At 45.9% G+C, this 18667-nt stretch overlaps 1 protein-coding gene across 18 annotated transcripts in view; it reads left to right on the top strand.

Moving 5' to 3' along the window:
- CACNA1C (calcium voltage-gated channel subunit alpha1 C) overlaps window positions 1-18667 on the top strand; it is a 476647-nt gene that overhangs the window by 437871 nt on the left and 20109 nt on the right. For 13 of the 18 annotated variants that reach the window (XM_052667558.1, XM_052667542.1, XM_052667556.1 and 10 more), the window contains 8 exons: window positions 3189-3221; window positions 6232-6360; window positions 9280-9345; window positions 12726-12817; window positions 13501-13666; window positions 14542-14669; window positions 16311-16407; window positions 17304-17406. In XM_052667558.1, the coding sequence (XP_052523518.1) occupies window positions 3189-3221; window positions 6232-6360; window positions 9280-9345; window positions 12726-12817; window positions 13501-13666; window positions 14542-14669; window positions 16311-16407; window positions 17304-17406 (814 nt within the window). The remainder of the gene's footprint in view (window positions 1-3188; window positions 3222-6231; window positions 6361-9279; window positions 9346-12725; window positions 12818-13500; window positions 13667-14541; window positions 14670-16310; window positions 16408-17303; window positions 17407-18667) is intronic. The other 5 variants (XM_052667550.1, XM_052667545.1, XM_052667559.1 and 2 more) reach the window with 1 other exon arrangement.

The raw sequence follows: 18667 nt of genomic DNA, 5'->3' as shown, positions 1-18667 counted from the left end.
TCTGTTGAGTACACATGCCTTCCTTCCTGGGAACCTTCTTACCTGGGATCTTGAATCATAATGGGTACAAGCTGTGCCTTTTATTTTGGGGCTCGTAGAGGCTTTAAGGATGTATATGGGTGGGCAGCAGCTCAAGCAGTGTTTCCGTGTGTGCTGACACATACTAAACATGGTAAAAATAACATACATGTGGGCAGCTAAATTCTGAGGAGTTTTCCAGACATGTTTCAGGGATCTCCGTCTTTATCCTAGTGAATCTTTATGTTGACTTCTAGGACCTGCCTCTCTATTTTTTGACCTTTTCTGCTCCTTGACATCTGCTACCTTTTAAAATATGTTAACATCAAGAATAAATCTAAATAATAATAAAAGGAATGGCCCAATCAGCTCAGTGCATTCATCCCCATTGAGTGCCTTTACATGGAAGTATCCTGCCTTAGATGTATCTCTTGCCCCCCTTAACCTGCAGATTCCTTTTTGTATCACTCTTGGCTGTGTCTCTGGACTTGCTTGTGACTTATACTTGAGGTCTCTTTTCTCTGTGATGGAAGTTGCTCAGAACATCATCTCTTGGTTAATCTCACTGTTATTGTTGTTTCCCTTTTTGATTCAGTTACGTGCATAGTACTTGTCCCCCAAATGGCAAAAGCGAGGTAGAATAGTTCCTTTGCATGTTAGACCTTAAGCAGAGGAAGAGATGACTTCAAAAGAGTTCAGCCAAGGCTGCTTTTTGTTACATGGTGTTGCTTATCCAAAACCTCCTTCAAAGATAATAAACAGCTGAAGATTTGCTGTAGTACATTGTTCTGAGATACGCAGAAATAAAATCTTGTCTGCTTTAACTGGGCATTCAACACTGACTTTAATTCCAAGTACCTATCATCATGTTTCCATCCTTCATTCTCAGGTGCCAGGTGCTTGTCTTTGTCCTTAAATTGGCGTGCTCTCATCATTTGCAAGGTTACCGATTCTCAGAGAATCTAGTGATGGCTTTCTGCATTATCATTAGGAATGGCCAAACTTTAAAAGTTACAGTAACAGGTTCTCAGGTATCCCTGCTCAGGTCCATGTGGTGATTCTTTGGCATCCATGGCAAATGGTAGCATTTGTCTCCCCTCTCAAGCTGAGGATTGATTCTGCCCCTATATACCTAAGCACAAAATACCATAGAGTACAAGCATATCGAGAGCCTCAACCCATTTTGCTAGTTTGTACAGGTATCACCTGCCAGCATTAATGGAAACTTTCCTGAGCTGCTTTGGAGCACTTATTGTAGGTAGGGATACACTATGTTCCATATTTGACTCCATCTTAAAGCATAGGCCAGTTACTTAAGGGAATAAAAAAGGAGTAAGTCAAACTTAGTGACATGGATACTCAGAGCCTCTGGTTCCTAGTTCTCCAACATGTTGCCAGCTTCCTCTAAGTCGAGCATCCCATATCAACAGTACCATCTTAGCTTGTTACAGTCATATCCTTTTTTATACAGATTTTTTACTGTTACATAACTATTTTCCTCACTTCCTGATGAAGCACTGAAAATATCAAACTGACAATGAAGTTACATTATTCCACAGTAACTTACAAGGCTTCTTCAGACAGACAGTCAGAGATACACTGCCACTGTCAGCTAGGAAGGATGGAAAATCCTGAAAGGTTCTGAAAATTTTTTTACTTCCTTCACCAGTTTGGAGGAGCTTTGTACCTTCTACCAGAAAAGCAGTAACTTGCAGAATAAAGCTCCTGTTGTTAGAAAAGATTATTTGCAAAACTGATAGGAGGAAAGAGGGTGGTACAGAGAAAAGCACTGCTGGAAAGGAGAGATTTGCCCAGCAACACAAAATCAAAATCTCTGCCTGGGCTGTAAGAAACATTCCCATGGGCAGTTCTCCCTTATTTGGCATTCAAGCCAACATTTGCCTGTATATGTGATATGAAAACACAAGCAAACGTGAAAGAGGAGGAGAAAAACAATGAAAGCTGTCCCTACCAAACCAATGAGTTAACCCAAAAGAATATTGCATGATCAGATATAGCTTGGCTTTTTAATTCACCTTATTTGCCTATAACACCAAATTGTCTAAGCATCCAAAATACAGAGTTTATTTAGGTAATACAGTGACAGTTTTGTTGGTACAGTGCCCTTGGAGAGCAGAAGCACACTGATTTGGCACTAGAAGTGAATTTTGCCATTGGCAGAGAAGGTCCATCAGTTTCAGTTTTGGTAGCATAGTTAAAGGAAGCAATGTAAGACAGGCTTGACATGGAGCATATGGGCAGAGATTGGAGTCTGGAGGGTTATACTGCCATTGCACCAAAGGATTTCTGATAACATTGCCTTTATTTAATTTTTAATTCTGCTTCTTACACGTAAGGGTATTTGCTGCCTTGAGTGTTTTTTAGAATTGCTTTCAGTATTGGAAATGGCCCCAGGAGTTAATCAAGAAGTGTCAGAAAGTGTGTTTGCAGCAACTACACTCTTCCAGGGAGGACTGGGGCTCAGCTCAGCTGAGCTTGGCCTCAAACAATGCATCCAATGGGTGCTGCAGCTTTGCTGAGGTGGGTGAAGGGTAGAGCAAGCTAACCAGCCTTACTAATCTGCTTTTCTAATCAGCTGGCAGTAGGCATTTAGGGTTGACAAGAACTGATTGCACTGTCCCAGACATTTTCTTAGTAAGAACAATATAATCATCCAGAACTATGTGTAGGGAAATGGGGGTATATAAATAGAGAACTTTGCTTTAGCATTGGGATGTTGTGGATTTAGTTAGACTGATGCACTAGAAGCTGGCTGCTCCCTATGCAGTCATTGCTGGATCTGGGCTGAGGAACTGAATCTAGTCTTGTACCCAACTTGGCTGCGGTGATGCAAGAAACATTTTAACATTATACCTCACTTGCCTGGATTCTGGGATGTCTAGCACTGAGGAAACAACAGGTCAAATTTACATGTGGTGTTAGTGGATGCAGCTCACATTGTTGAATTCAATGGGAGTTGTACCTACTTCTGCCGTGGCCAGCTTTGATCCGGGACATCCTAAGGAATGAGCCCAGCCTCTTGTGCATTACTTTCACACTCCTTTTTGCCCTTTCTGCCATTTTGTTGCTCCTGTTAGCCAAGACCTAGTTTACTAGGGCTCTTGATTGAAGACTTATTACAGCTTATTTCTGTCTGCCTTTCTTTAAAGCCAGCTGAAAATACCCAATGCTCTTCCTCTATGGTAAGACCGAAAATACAGACCACCCTCCTAGCTTCTGTGACACTCTTTCTAACACACTCCTTTATTCTCTTTCCCCTGATCACAAGTTCTCTCTCCAAGCCCAGCCTAGTTATTTGTGCATGAAGCTGCCATGTTGTGTATTGGTGTGAGTCTGGTGTTCACATGAGCTGTGAATATGCTGCACATGTGTATTTCTTGTGCATCCTGAGCTTTCCTTTGGTCAAGTTAACTGTCGTTCTGCCTTCTAATGAATCACTAAGAGAGAACACGACCTGTTCAGATTTCTTGTTAGCCAAGAACTACATCACTACCAACGTGATGACTTTGCAATGAGATTTCATGTCCAATTTTACAGACTGGAAAAGGAGTGAGATTCTGAAGCTCCTCTTTGGTGAGGTGTTGCTGCTGTAACATATGAGTGTATAGTATGTACTATAACCATGCAATGGTGCACATAAATCGTACTGCTTTGGTGTACAAGGAAGTTCCTACAGTGCACCAGCAGAGCTTCAGTGACTCCATTCTGCGATTGCCACTCTGGAGTACTTTCCTCCTCTGACAAAGATGTGCCTTCAAAAGTCTGGATGGCTGCTAGGAAAGAGTAAGCAAGTCTTCTCAGACACTTACACGTTAATGTGCAGCCACCTTGTTTCAAAATGGCCTCAATCTCCTGAGGCATCACTGATTAATTTTGGCTGAGTGCTTCGATGTCACTGAGTTACAGAGATCTGTGTCAGGGACGAATTTCACAGAATCACAGAATTGGAGGGTTGGAAGGTACTCAAGCGATCATTGAGTCCAACCCCTTCCTAAAGCAGTGCCCTACGATAGGTTGCACAGGTAGGGGTCCAGATGGGTCTGGAATATCTCCATAGAAGGAGACTCCACAACCTCTCTGGGCAGCCTGTTTCCAGTGCTCTCTCACCCTTACCATAAAGTTCTTCTGTGTTTATTCCACGCTGCCCACTTTTTAGATCTTCTCAACCTTGGGACCTAAGGAGGGCAGGGACAGTTGTCTGCTTTCATCCCCTGTCTCCTCTCAACAAGACAAAGCAGTGTCTGTCTAGACCCATGTCCTATCATGCTGCCATCCAAAGAGCTAAGCCCAGAAGGAGCAGCAGCAGCAGTTAGGATGAGAAAAACTTTCTTTTTTTGTCACAACCACAGCAGTCGTGATGTCCACACTACTTTGGAATTTAAACCTCAATTCTTCTTAGGTGGTACTGGAATTTAGCTCCTTAGGGAAAGTGAAAAGGAGACCATAGGGCTTCTGTAGGACTGGGGGATGTACACAACCCTACAGCTAGCCCTCCGGGACTGTAGTGCTGAAGTCATTCAATGCCAAGATTTTTGATTTCTTGACAGCTATATTCCCTCCTTCACCTCAGAGCCATTCCCTCCAATTCACTGAAGCCCCCAGGCTGTTGCTCAAGTCAGAACACAGGAATGGTGAGATTTAGGGAGCAATCAGCCATTTCCATGGCACAGCCTATTCCCCCCCATCTTTTTCACCATGCTACTGTGTGGGCAGCCAGGATCAGCCTTTGCTGCAGACTGGAGGAGGCTGCCCAAAATACCCATTGGTGATTCACATGGATAGACAGACAGACTGCAGCTGTACTGCAGTTCTGAGGCACTGCAGGCACACAGCAGCAGACAGGGCTGAGAGGCAGCCAGGTGGATGAAGCCAAACACAAACCAGCATGTCCCAGGTGGGAAACAGAAGATGCTCACAGCATCTTCATCTTCACGTCTGGAGTTTTAATCCCAGAAATGCATTTACGAGAGGTTTCTGTGCCTCAGGTTTTATCAGAAATAGAGACAGCTGCAGCTTTTGCTGCCCTGTGACAGGAAATCCCAAGGGTCTGTTCTCTCTTGGTTTACACAGTGGTGAGTAGTTAACAGCGAGGGTGATCTGCACTGTTTCTTCCTCCAAAATGTTGCTCTTTTGGTGTTTCGACTCCAACTTTGCAGGATAGGTGTGGACAGAACAGGGGTCTCTGAGCCCTTCATTGCAAGCCAGGTGGCAGGGTGACAGTGTTATCTCTGTATGTGACAGAAGACTATATTCCCACAGTGCTTCTAGTGGAAACCAGGAGCTCTGCAGTCTGCGTGCAGTATTTTAGGGAGTTAATGAGCTGGGAAACATTGCATTGCTGTGCCTTGTGCTAGGCAGCAGGGCCTCCGCAGGTGAGCCTGCTGGCATCTGGGCAGTCAGAAGGAGATTGCCTTCACATGTGTGAAGTCTTAGGAATGTCAGAGTCGGTTACAGGCCCAGGGGAAAATGCTTAGGGACAAAGCAGATGCTGTGAGAAAAAAAAAAAAAAAAAAAGGCTATTTAAAAACACTGCACGCTTGAACAGTAGCAGAGAAGCCAAAATAAAACATTAAAAAAAAAAAAAGGAAGAAAGCAAAAAGGCAGATCGCAGACTGTGGGAAGTACAACAGGGTCATGAGAAATGCACAAGGCCCAAATGCAGAGCAGCGAGTGCAGCTCAGCCCCAGCAGCATGGCCGCAGCAGGGCCACCATTGGTACACGTAGTGCCAGCATCCCGTTCTGGATATCAGAGCAGACCTGGGACCTGCTGTTTCCCAGCAGAGCAAGTGGCACGTGGCCGGTGTCTAGAGATGCTGACTGAGGGGCTCACTGGGATCAACCATCTGAGACAGGTCCATAGAAGAAGTATCTCTCGTCTCCTGTAAAATAGCAGGGAGCATTGCATCCTGGCACTGTTAGAGGGAATGTAATGAGGGGAGCATCATCAGACCCTGATCCTCAAAGTCCAGGCAAGCTGAAAGGAGATTCTGATGGCCTAGGAAGCCTCGTAGATAGCCTCACCGCCATGGGAGAGAAGGCCCATCCATGGTGTGCAGGGTCACTGCAAGCCCAGGGAGCATTACCAGGATAAGGAACAGTGCAGTGAGCTCTCAGCATAGCGTGCTCTGTGGCCCAGGGCCCTTGTTTCTCTCGTGCTGTTGTAACTCCTGCCTTGTGACAATGGCTTCCAGAACGCAGAGGAAAACTCTCGCATCTCAATCACCTTCTTCCGACTCTTCCGTGTGATGCGTCTTGTGAAGCTCCTGAGCCGAGGGGAGGGCATCCGGACACTGCTTTGGACCTTCATCAAATCCTTCCAGGTATCCCTTCACTTGTTTCTATAGGTCATAGCCCTTCTGTTTTTCTCCCCTTGGCTGCCCCACAGGATGAGTTTCACCCCACTGCCTAAGCCAAAGAATGCTCAGCAGAGCAGCACACACAGGCAGCATGCAGCACAAAGGAGCCTCAGGCAAAAGGAGATCACAGTGGATGGCTGCCTGGGTATGAGTTTCATCTTTAAAGCATGAGTAATTGCTTGAGACCCTCCTGAACCTCCTTGATGGTTCTCTTCAACTCAATTACTGCCTGAAACCGTTTTGTTTTATTTTTACTTTCTTTTTTTTTTTTCCCCTCCCCCCCAATTTTGGCTGTATTTTATAACTTGTTTTAAGTGGAACTCACAGGGGAAGGCAAGGGTCTCAATTAAATTTCCCTTGAGCCTTGTTTTGAGGATTCCAGTGAATATTAGGGGTGTGGGCCCCATGCTTTCATCCACAAAGAATTTCACCTTTTCAGCCCTAAACCTTTGGCCTTGGTAACAGTGACAAGTTATTGGATCACTGATGCTTTCACCCTGTAGACAGGTGCATGTCAGTGGTAGGTGAAGTACCAGAGGAGATAGTGGAGGCAAAGGAGACCAGACAGGTTAAGAATTGTCACCCCTGGTGGTGAAACAAACACCAAGAGAGAGCTTATTGCTAGAAAAAAAGCTTCCAACACAGACTCTAATCTAACATAGAAAAACATTTGTCAAAGATTAAGCAAGTTCCTGCCTTTTGTGGGTGCTTGATAAGGAGGTAGTGGGCCAGCACAACCTGTCTGATAGTTGGGGCGAAGCTGGAGAAAGCATCAGGTTATTACTTGAGCTACTGCAGTGGGAGCCATTTTGTCTGCATGCACAGGAATGAGGTTCCCTTGGCACCACTCAGTGTCCCTGATGGATGCAACAGTCACACTTTTGCAGTTCCTGGTCCCCCGCCCCTTGCCTCCAAGCTCCTCCAGCTTGCTCTTACCATGAGCTCAGTGTGCCAGGGCTCTCGGCTGGAGAGGATGACGTGGATGGGAAAGGGAGTGCCTGGTGCTTCAGTGACCTTCAGACCTCTGTGACTGGAGAGTCACTTTTAGACAGGGTTGAAGGGTGATGGGAGAAAGTATCAGGGGAGGTATCTTCCATAGCAGGGGGAAAAAAAAAAAAAAGAAGAAAAAAAAACCGAAACACCCACTGAGCAAGTTTCTTTCTCCTTTAAAGCTCTTAGCTGTTTATAACATAGTATTCTCTGCTTGGAGCTCCTCCTCTTGCAACTACTTTATAGCTAAGAATAGGCCCAGCGCAGAGCTCCCAGCTCAGCCACTCCCACCGCCACAATCTGGGATCCCTGCAGATTTTGTCTGGCACAAGCTCTTCCCCGTGTCCCCACATGCTTCCAGGAAGTGTTGTTGTTCACACAGGGCAGCCTCAAAAGCAGCGAACTCATGCAAGAGTTCAGATCCCATCATGACCACGGTGCACGCTGGGCGTATGATGCCTTATATAGAGCCCAGGACACTGGTCAGAGGAGAGCTGGTGGGAAAATGCACAGCGGGGTTTCCGCAGGAGAGAGAGCAGCAGAGAGCAGGCTGGTGGGTGGGAGGAGTAGGAAGCGAGAGGGGTGCTGAGGGCAAGGCGAGGCCGTGGGAAGCAGAAGGACAAAGTGGTAAATGCAGGGAAAGACAGAGCTGGAGGAGGACAGAGCCAGGGGAGGGGAATATGGGAGATGGGGAATTCCCATGGGGAGTAATGGGCAGAGATGGGAGGGAAGGTGCGTCAGTGGGCTGAGCAGAAAAACATGGAAAAAGGTTAAGGGCCAGGTGGGAAGACGTTCTTCCAAGCTCCATGTGAAAGATGGAACTGATAAGGTTACGCCCATCTGGACACTGACAGACATTTTTCAAAGGTTTAACTTACAGCTGTTTTAATATTCAGTTCTCTTTGAGATTACTTTTGCAGGTCTTCATCAAATCCCGATGGCAGTCAGTGAAAATTCCTCAGTTCTTCCTGTAGGATTGAGTCCTACTGAATTGAAGCATAAACTTGAAATGTATAAATAATTTCATGTTAAAAAATAATAAGAAGAAAAATGTTGTAGATCCGTAAAATGAGGTGTTCAAAATCCTGACCAGGAGCTGTACTGACATTTTAGGATAAATACTACTGCCTGTTGCCTTTGAAGTGAGGTCTGGAAATCTCTGGCCTGAGTACCATATATTTCAAAAGCAACAGGGTAGAAAGTGCCTTCTCAAAGACCCAAGACTGTGAGGGCCTGAGCTGTGTCCTGATTCCTGCTAGCATGGAGGAAACCAAGAGCACTCAACACTTTGCTGATTGCACAGGCCTCTTCCTTATGAGGCAGCTCTGTGTATCAGGGCTCTGCATTTCCTCTTCAGCAGCAGATCACTGACACATAGGGAATGGCAGACACCATCACAGACACCTAACACTGAGCCAGGAACAAAGCTCTGGCTGCCTTAGGTACTTAGGATGGGATCGGCCATTGAAGGAGAGACCCTGAAGTTGGGTCTGGGCAGCTGTTGCATTTTTTATTTCACCAGGCTGGGTCCTGAAAATAAATAAATAAATAACAGTTAGTGGACATTGCCATTCGGGACGGAAGGATAGCAGTTACAGTAGTTTTCTCCTGCCTGTAGGCAGCTGTGTGGGCTGTTTGTGCCCTGACTTCCCCCACTCAGCCAAGGGCAGGACTAGCTCAAATGGGGCAGAGCTGCAGCGTCCCAGAGAGGGAGCAGAGTCAGAGCCCAGCTGGGCTGGGAGGGAACAAGGGTGGCAAGTGTGGGCCTGTGTCGGCATCTAGTGGCCACCTGGTGAGTTACAGCCTCTGCCCGGTTTTCCCAAGTCTGTGCCGCAGAGCCCTTCCAGGATGCCAGGCACGGTGGAGACACGTCTCTTTCTTTCTCATTTCTAGGCTCTCCCCTATGTGGCTCTTCTAATAGTGATGTTGTTCTTCATCTACGCCGTGATCGGGATGCAGGTAGGTCATGCTAATGAGCTCAACTGCATCTTTCTCCTCCTCTTAGAGGTGTGAGGACTGACCTGTAAGGTCACTAGGTCCACATGTAGTTGTAGAGGCTTACATGAATGTTTTCCCCAAGCAAGGTAAGAAGGCAGCTAACCTTGATTGGAAAGCATTGTCTGCATGTGCACTTCCAAAAGAAGTAAGTAAACCCACTCCAGCAAAACCAAAAAAATGACCCAGTTAATGATAAAAAACAGTATAAAATCAATAAAAGGAATGTGCCAGCCCTCCACACCACACTCCCAAAGGAATACCCAGAAACTCTGGCAAAGGTGAATTACTGCCTTGCTCATTGGCTCAAAAGAGTTGTTTCAGTGGGCTCGTGGCCATGCTGCTCTGAGCAAACCCCATTTTTCTCTCCCATCACTTTCATGCTGGCCTGATTCTACTGGCTCATAAAGAGCAGCTTTTGATTTACACCCTTGAAGGCAAATATGGGATCAGAACCAATGTACCGACTCTGTGTTTGTGCCAGTTCTTCAGGAAGCTGCATCAATACAATATCCTATTCAGCTTGCAAAATGAACTTGGAACCAGACTGAGCATTCATCTGTGCAAGGAACTGATGTTGCATACAGACCATTGAAGACAGCATGTGATAGAGGCATGGTCTGTGACAGTCCCATCCTCATTTGCTGTGCTTCTTTTCAAACTAAGCTTCACTTTCCACTTCTGTATTAATCAAAGACCTCAGACAAGTCGGCCATCTGGGACCAGAGACCATAGCATAAAAAGGCAAGGCATAATTATTTCCAGAGGTCTTTAACCACAACAGGCTTCTTGGTTTCACAATGCAGACAGAAGTTGTAACAAAATTCATCTCACCTTTCTGACCTTATTTTAATTTGTTTCCTGTTACTACAATCACATCTTTTCATAGGCTCCATCCACCCTCCCCCAGTATGAAAAATAAAACCAATCTTACCTTGAATTATCATAGGTTATCTTAATTGCCCCCAGTAATTACAGCTGTCATTTAATATACTGGGCCCATACTTTAAATGTGCCTTTAATGCCTAACTAGCTCAAATGGACAAGATCTTTACAGGATTACCTGTGCTAAACAGAAAATCACTTGAGAGTATTACACTATGCTATGTAGCTACATAAAGCATTAGAAATAGCTTCCCTGCACCTACCCAGATGGGGGCTTATGATGATCATGGCACTGCCAGGGCTAGATAGATTATTCTGTAATTGTATTCCCTCTTTTGTCAGTTACTTCTAAGTTGTCTGTTTAATCACTGGCAAACATTCATGCCTCTGTTTTAATCATCTCGGCAGCCTGAAGATCATACATTTCTTTTTCAAGTTATCTAGATTACTGGATCGCTTTCTGTCCCCCTAACTTTCAATAGAAAAGAAAGTTCCTCTCTTTTGCCCTCTTTCCTTTTAGCCTGCTGACCTGCTACCATCGTTTTTTGTCATAATGGCATTTCAGACATTTCATGTGCTGTTCTCTTGGACCCTCTGACAGGTAGAGTTCTCTCACACTCAGGGATCCATAGTAGGGAGAATCCTTTTCCACTCCACTGAGCAGCTTCCTTAAAGCCTGCAGGCACCAGATCTGAAGAAAATGTAAGAATTCTCCACCTAAACAAGATCTACCACGTTATCTCAGCTACTCACCTGGCTAGGAGTGTAACAACATTCAAGCCTTGCTATTTGATGTGGACAAGTGGAAAAATACAAATTGATGATGGCAGAGGCAGCCACTGCTATAATGGTGTGGGAGGCACAGGCTGTGGGAGAGGAACCTCTACCTGCAGCTCTTCACAGCTGACCCATGCAAAGCTGCCATGGAAGCAGGTGCTGGTGCATCATGTGTGAGGGAAGCTGCTGGGAAGAGAAGAAAAATCAAGCTTCCAGCATGGGAGGTTCCCTTGCCTACGCTTGCCTGAAACAAAAAATACGGGCTGCTTCAGCTCAAAATGCCTCTGAGCATTTAAGCTGTTCTGCTCCTCCTCAGCACAGCTGGGGCTGTCACTGCCACCCACAGCACAGGGACAGCCAGGGCTGTTCCAGGCCTGCACATCCACTAAGATCTGCTGCAGAAAGGCTGCCACGAGCAGGCCCTTCTCCCTTCTGGTATGGCCCTTCTGTCATTGTCCTTGCACGTCTCAGGATGTTAATTATCAGTGACATGTGCTTGAAAAGGAGCTCCACGTTCTCTCAGGGCTGCTCTGTTCCTGCTGCTCATCTTGGCTATGAGATTGCAGTTCTCAGCCCTTGAGGCCTCTGCCTTGCTGCTATCAATAGGCAATAGTCCTGGCCGACAGTGCTGTGCAGACCTTGTTGCCAAGCAGGATTTGTCAGGTTCTTGGTCCCAGTTCCCACAGATATAAAAGTGTCAGACTTTCTCAAAGAAGCCTAGAACTGCCCTGCACCAGGGACTTGGCATCTGGCAGTGGGCTCCTAAAAGCTGCACCAAGTGCTGCAGGCTTCATGCTACGGCTGAACAAATGAACTGGTACAGTGATGGTTGGCTGGGCATGGGAGGAAGCTGTCAGCCATCCTTTGTGGCTCTAAGGAAAGGGCTGTCAGATCACCGTTACAATTTGGAGCAGCTCAGGTGCAGTGCATGGAGAGCCCCAAGAAGTTTGAAATAGCAAGCAGAGCTTTTTCTTCCGCGCTGACTTGAAATGTTACCATCATCACTTTGTACCTGAGAGCAAGTTCCCTGCAAGGGCTGTAATTCTTCAGTTGCCTTCTCTGCATAAGCATTACTGCTGCAGACCACCTAAAACAGCACACAAGACACTGGTCTGCTTCATTTCTGTCTCAAAGAGCCACTGCTTTCATTTACATCATGAGGCTTTTAAGCTAGATCTTCCCTGTCATACACCTCGCATGTGTACCTCTGTTAGGCTTTGCCATTGCTCCATTCCCTTTTTCTCATCTTCACACTGCTGCATTCTGAAGGGTCCTGAGACATCTCCTGGTGACAAGCATGGTTTACCATGAGGGCAGGCATTTAGATAATTTCCAGACTCAACATACTTTACACTGTTTGGGGAAGATGCAAAGCAATTCACAGACTTGGAACTTCAAGGAACTTCCCATATGAGTGCCAGTTTACAGAAGGCCACATATCACCTATTCACTGTATATAAAATAAGGAAGTATATCTTGTTTAATATGAGTGCTATTCTGGTAATTAAGTACAAGCACAAGAAACAATAGCAAATATGAAAGACCAGTGAAAATGTTTGAGAGAAGGGCAGATTCTGTTAAATGCCAGCTCTCCAGAGTGAGGGGGAGGCCAAGAGCTACAGGTAACAGGAGGTTTGGGGGTTTTACGAAGCTAACCTTAAAAGACCTTTGCTTTCTGCCAGGTATTTGGTAAAATTGCGCTGAACGACACCACAGAAATCAACCGCAACAACAACTTCCAGACCTTCCCCCAGGCGGTGCTGCTGCTTTTCAGGTGGGTGTCTGACAGCTCTGGATTGTGTCAGTCCAGGAGTGTGATTTCTCTGCTCTTGGGCACAGTTTATCTCCTTCCAACACGTCATGCTCACAAGGTGAGTAGAAACATGTTGTCCCTTGGCGAGAGAACCTAGGAGCTGTGCCAGATGAAATGACTGCTCTGCTAAGCCTCGTGCCCTGCCACCTGCCACTGGTCAGCACTCAGTGCCCAGGGAGGGAAGCAGCTCCTCCTGCTCAAAAGAATGGCAGACAGCTGTTCAGTTCTCTCACACCATAATACTTATCACAAACTCCTCCTTCTTTCAAATCGAGCCAATATGACTCCAGCTTGTTCTTCTAGCAGGCAAAGGGGGATGAAGCCCCAGGCATGCTTTGGCATGCTGTGTTTGCACATCATCTGCTCCAGCTGTGGCCAGGTGTGCTAGGCCCAGGGAGGGGTGTTGAAGGTGGGGAGAGGAGGATGGGGAGTTAGTGTAAATGCAACTCTGTCTTTGTTTTCATGGAAGTTTTTCATGTAATACATAGCCGCTGTCACATATATCTCAGCAAAATGTAAAATCCCAGACATTGGCCTCACCTGCTTGTAGTTGACTTTGGGAGAGCAGGAGAAGGTTGCTAATGTGCAGGTCCCTCCCATATCAAGGGTCACTGCTGTCTTCCCTTACTCTTTGCTGTACCCAGGTGTGCCACCGGTGAGGCCTGGCAGGAAATCATGCTGGCGTGTCTCCCAGACAAGAAGTGCGACCCAGAGTCAGAGCCGGCCAACTCCACTGAAGCTGACCACTCCTGTGGCAGCAGCTTTGCTGTCTTCTACTTCATAAGCTTCTACATGCTCTGTGCCTTCCTGGTGAGTTGGCCAAAGCACTTGTAACTTACCCCAATCAAACTGACCACTGCCTCTCTGAGCTTCAGTGCTGCACAGAAGAAGGATGGCTTCAAAGATGGGAAAATTCCTCGTGGGGTCTTTCCCAGTAGCACTCTTGCCATGACAATTCCTCCTTGGGCTCTGCAGGTTCCACCTCTCCCTGCAGCCTGGGGGATGCTCTGCTTGCACCCCAACTCTTTGTGCACAGGAGCCCTCTTCCCTCTACCCCTGTATGAGAAAACCAAATTAGCATGTTGTGGGCTGTGCTGAGGCTAGCAACGCCTCAGCCACACTTCCCACCTTCCCTCCTACCTTCCTTCTGGCTGCCGAGCAGGTTTTTTCTCCCCTGCCAGCAGCAATGACTGTGAGAATACACATACCCCACTTGCATCTGCTCTGTGTTGACAATATGGCATTGCTCAGAGTGACAGCACATGTTCTGCAGCGCGCATCAGTGCGCAAAACTCTCCCAGTGAACAGCAGCAAGATTTTCAAAATGTTGGTCTGGAGCCAAGAGAAAGGAATTTTATCTCAGCCTCACAACCCATAGAGGATAAATTCTAGGTTCTCTACCACTACCCCTAGTGGGCAAAGACACAGGTAAACAAAAAGCCCTCACTGCACGCCCTACAGCACACTTGGGCCTCATCCATCTGCTTGCTGAATGCTGACCAGCTGAGGACTGTCTTGGGTATCTTCCCATTTAAAATGTGGGGCTTACATGCAGGAACAGAGAGAAACCACCCCAAATGACCTCCTAGATTTACAAGTCCAAAGCTGGACTTTGAATTGAGAATGTGGAAAAGTCTACCTGTTACCTATCTCATACACCAAGTCATCTTTGTTCTTGTTTGCAGATCATCAATCTTTTTGTAGCTGTTATAATGGATAACTTCGATTACCTGACACGGGACTGGTCCATTTTAGGACCACACCACCTAGATGAGTTTAAAAGGATCTGGGCAGAGTATGACCCTGAAGCCAAGTAAGTAACCCAGCCTGGATAGCAGAGCTCTTCAGGAGAACAGGCCCGTTGTTTTCTGTTCTCCAGACACAGTGCAGTAAGTGCAACATCCCTTCCTCAGGAACCCCTTTTTTGTGCAAGAATCTTAAAACAGATCCCTCCTTAAGGTATTGCTGGTAAATCCACAGGCCAGCAATGCAGTGACACACACAAAAATCTACGCATCTGAGCTTTGCCATCACCTGGCAGGACATTGCTTTGCTTTCAGTCAAGGGGAGAAACAGACTGCTGAGTGAGGGGATACTAGAAAACTTCAGAGAAGGTTTGAGAGTTGTTTTACTGTTGTATGTGTTTGGGATATTGAATCCAAGCTATGGCAGTTCTATTTCACTTTCTACTCACAGAAGAACTGCTGTGCTCAGATCTCCACTTTGTCGTGTGTCATATAGGTCCATCAAAACTGGTAGCTCCACAAGACTGCGTTACATGATCTGCAGGGTTGTATCAGCAGACTTGCAGGGATTTAAGGTTACACACGAACAACTCACACGAGAGCTTAACTGACATTCAGTATTACATGCTCTGCTTGACACATGCTTAGGCTTAAAGTGCATTTAGATCCCCGTTGCATAACAATGTAGTTGACAATTGTAATTGCAAAGTCCCTTCCATAATGCAAAATCCATGGAAAGAGATCTTAGCATGAATGAAAAGCAGATCTCTTCAGTTCTGGATGTGGAGACATAGTGTCAAGATTAATCTGGGCTCAAGCTCTGCAATATGTGAGGCAATGTCACATTATCAGAGTGATACTTAAATTGAAACACCTCTTCCCATCCAGGGTAACTGTCCAAAGAGAATTTCAATATTGTAAGGGAGCAAGCACAGCATTCTAATAAATATGCTGTTAGCTTACAAAACAGATGCTACTGTTTGTGTTTGTTTGAAGGCAAGACTGCAGCAGCTGAAGCCATATAACAGATAATCCCTCACCAAATAATATCCTGTTCATCACAGTCTATATGTGTGCTCTTTTTAACTCTTCTCCCTCAATGTCCCATGGTTGAACCTCCCCCTCTCCCCACCTCCCTGAGAGAATTCTTCTTTTGAAATACCATTTACAAAACTTAAATCCAACTGCTGCTGTCTCAGTTGAGGCACTTAAGGACTTTGTTTTGCACTGACCCTAGTGATAGCCCAAGGCATGAACAAACATTAAAAGACAGTGGCTCATGGTATGGGAGGGAAAGCTCAAGAAAAAAAAGAGACCCTCTGCACCTCTGCAACTGCTGTAGCCTTACAGCCAGGAGGCAAATAAGCAGTCATATATTTAGAGCGGGTCATTGGTGTGAGGAGAACACCAGACTACTTATGCACTAGGGAACTACAGCTTTCAAACCACTGAAGTCAATTCTTACAAGTACTGACTTACATATCACTGGCATCTGTGTGCTCTGTATTGATGGGAGTTTTGAGAGTATTGGGTAAATCCTGAGGAATGCACTGAATACAAAAGGCCTGAAATAACGCCTTCAGCTATGTCCAGGTTAGAGCGGGTGGCAGGCCTGGAAAGATCTTGGTGGTACTTCTGGCAGCATCTACATGGGGTTCAGCGAATCATCTGTGGTAAGGATGTGACTCTCAATATGCTTTCTTCCTTAGGGGACGGATCAAGCACTTGGACGTGGTGACATTGCTCCGGCGGATTCAGCCTCCACTGGGCTTTGGGAAGCTTTGCCCTCACCGAGTGGCTTGCAAAGTAAGGCACACGGCAGCTTGGAGAAGGCTGGGAGTCACATGCAGTTGTGGTATCAAACACACATGCCAAGGGCACACTTTCTGTCTCACTCGTTTCTTTGGTTGTGCGACTCCAGATATGGAAAAGATTCTCTCTAGTGAATATTGACGTGTTTATACAAAGGGCAAGGCATATGTACAGAAATACCATTGCATGAAAGTGGCTTTAGAGCTCAAACAAAATCAACCTCTTAAAGCATGAAGAGCTCAAACCAAGTCCCTAGTGTTACCTCTTGTCCTAAGGCAGAAGGATGGAGGATCTGGTAAAGGCTACATCTTGCCTCAGATATATGTCCTTGGTCTCTATGAAGTTCATCCTGCAGCTGCAACGGTGTTCAGCACCCAGTCTCTGTCCTACATGGCCTTACCATACCACAAAGTGGGCATAGCCCTGTTTTAAAAAAGAGAAGGAAAACCATTCATCTTTCAGGTTCCATTAATCCCATTTGTTCTTGCCTGTCACCTATGTCAGTGAAGGCTTCTAACCTTCTGTTTGCATACACTTCCACTGGGCATATATTTAGTGCAGATGAGCCTCTAAGTGCCTCATGGGGTATGAAAATTCAAGTTTGCTCAAATGCCTACTGGCCACTGGGGAAACAAAGGGTAGAAATTGATAGCCACATTGAAGAAAACAGTATCCAGCAGTGGGAGAGAGATCCCAGGGCAAACTCTGAACATAGCTGGGACAAAAGCTGTGTATGACACATACTCCTATGATCATATAACCAAACTCACAGGCCATGGATGCTCAGTTGAGAGGGGTGGCAGATCTGGAGGGTATCATAAGTATGTAAGGAAGAGCAATTCAGTCCATGTCAAAGTATGATTGTTCTCTTTCTCTTCCTCATTCCACAGCGCCTTGTCTCCATGAATATGCCACTGAACAGCGATGGAACTGTCATGTTCAATGCCACTCTCTTTGCACTGGTCAGAACTGCACTGAGGATCAAGACGGAAGGTAACAAGCTAGCTGAGCGCAAGGGTAGCTGAGTGATGTACACACCAAAGTGTGCTAAGCTGGAATACAACAACATTTTATGTAAAATGAGCCCTGTTGTTAATATGCACTACTGGGTAGAAAAAATCAGTGTGAAGATGTTTGAAGGAATAATGCCTTCTAAGAAATGTTTCTATCTCAATATTATCTAGAAAGCTAGTGCTTCTATTAACATGAGTTAACATGACATTGCAGTGATAGTGCTGCTGTAGGCTGAAGGTCAGATGGGAAGCAAACAAACTGTTAAGATATTTTCTTGGACCAGCTGGGGAAAGCAGGCAAAATCTGGGCTCAGCTTGTCCTCTTTATTGCACTCTTATCACCTTCTATAATGAAAGATACTGGTCATGAGTCAAAACCTGGCTTGATAGATTAATTAGGTATTCTAAAAGAGCATGTGGTTCTGTCATTCACAGCTAGTCCTTGTCTCAGGAGTAGCTATGTTACATTCCAGGCACAGGAGAGCACACACACACACACAAAACAAAACAAAACAAAAAAAAAAACCTGTAGGATTAAAAAAAATGATAGTGAGGCGTTGAATCTTGTGCTAAGCAATACTTGGCTGTAGCCAAAGAGGCTCTCCTGAGGAAAAAGCAAACTGCAACCCCAATACAACATCTTGTGTCTTATGAAAAAGAGGCCCAAAGAAAGACATGAATTTTTCGTCTGTCTTAGCCTTAGACTCTCAGGATCATCATCAGTGAACTCCTGGGAAACCATCTAACTGCTTGCTTTTTCCTTTGCAGGATCCTGTAAGTGGTTAGGGCAGGAGTCTGGAATTCAACCTCCTGAGTCATATTTCTGCCTTTGATGCTTTCCAGCTGTTTCATCCTCACCAGTGTTATTTAATGTTCATGTCTTCACTGCATCATATTAAGAGAGCTGCTGGCATGCACAGGCTTAGTGTAGCACACTGAGGAGGAGGAGCCTTAGCACTTGGAGAGTAGGAAGAAAAGTTGGAGGAACAGCACCTTTGGAAAGAAAATACAGTAGTTTAGTCCCTTGTAGTTTATACTTGCAGCAGGGGATTCTGGCTGATGGCAAGCTGAACACAAATCAGCAGCGTGCCCTGGCAGCCAAAAAAGAAACTGTACCTTGGGATACATCAGGCCCAGCACTGCCACTGGGCAAGGGAAGAGAGCAGATCCACGGGGAGCAGAGGGGCAGCGCTGAGCTCTGCTCCGTGTGACAGCGACAGGGCTCGAGGGAACGGCATGGA

This window comes from Tympanuchus pallidicinctus, unplaced genomic scaffold (genome assembly GCF_026119805.1).
Source record: "Tympanuchus pallidicinctus isolate F22 unplaced genomic scaffold, pur_lepc_1.0 scaffold8, whole genome shotgun sequence".
NCBI classification, from domain to species: Eukaryota; Metazoa; Chordata; class Aves; order Galliformes; family Phasianidae; genus Tympanuchus; species Tympanuchus pallidicinctus.
Note: the sequence above shows the minus strand (reverse complement) of the source record. Positions and strands in the feature narration are given on the sequence as shown.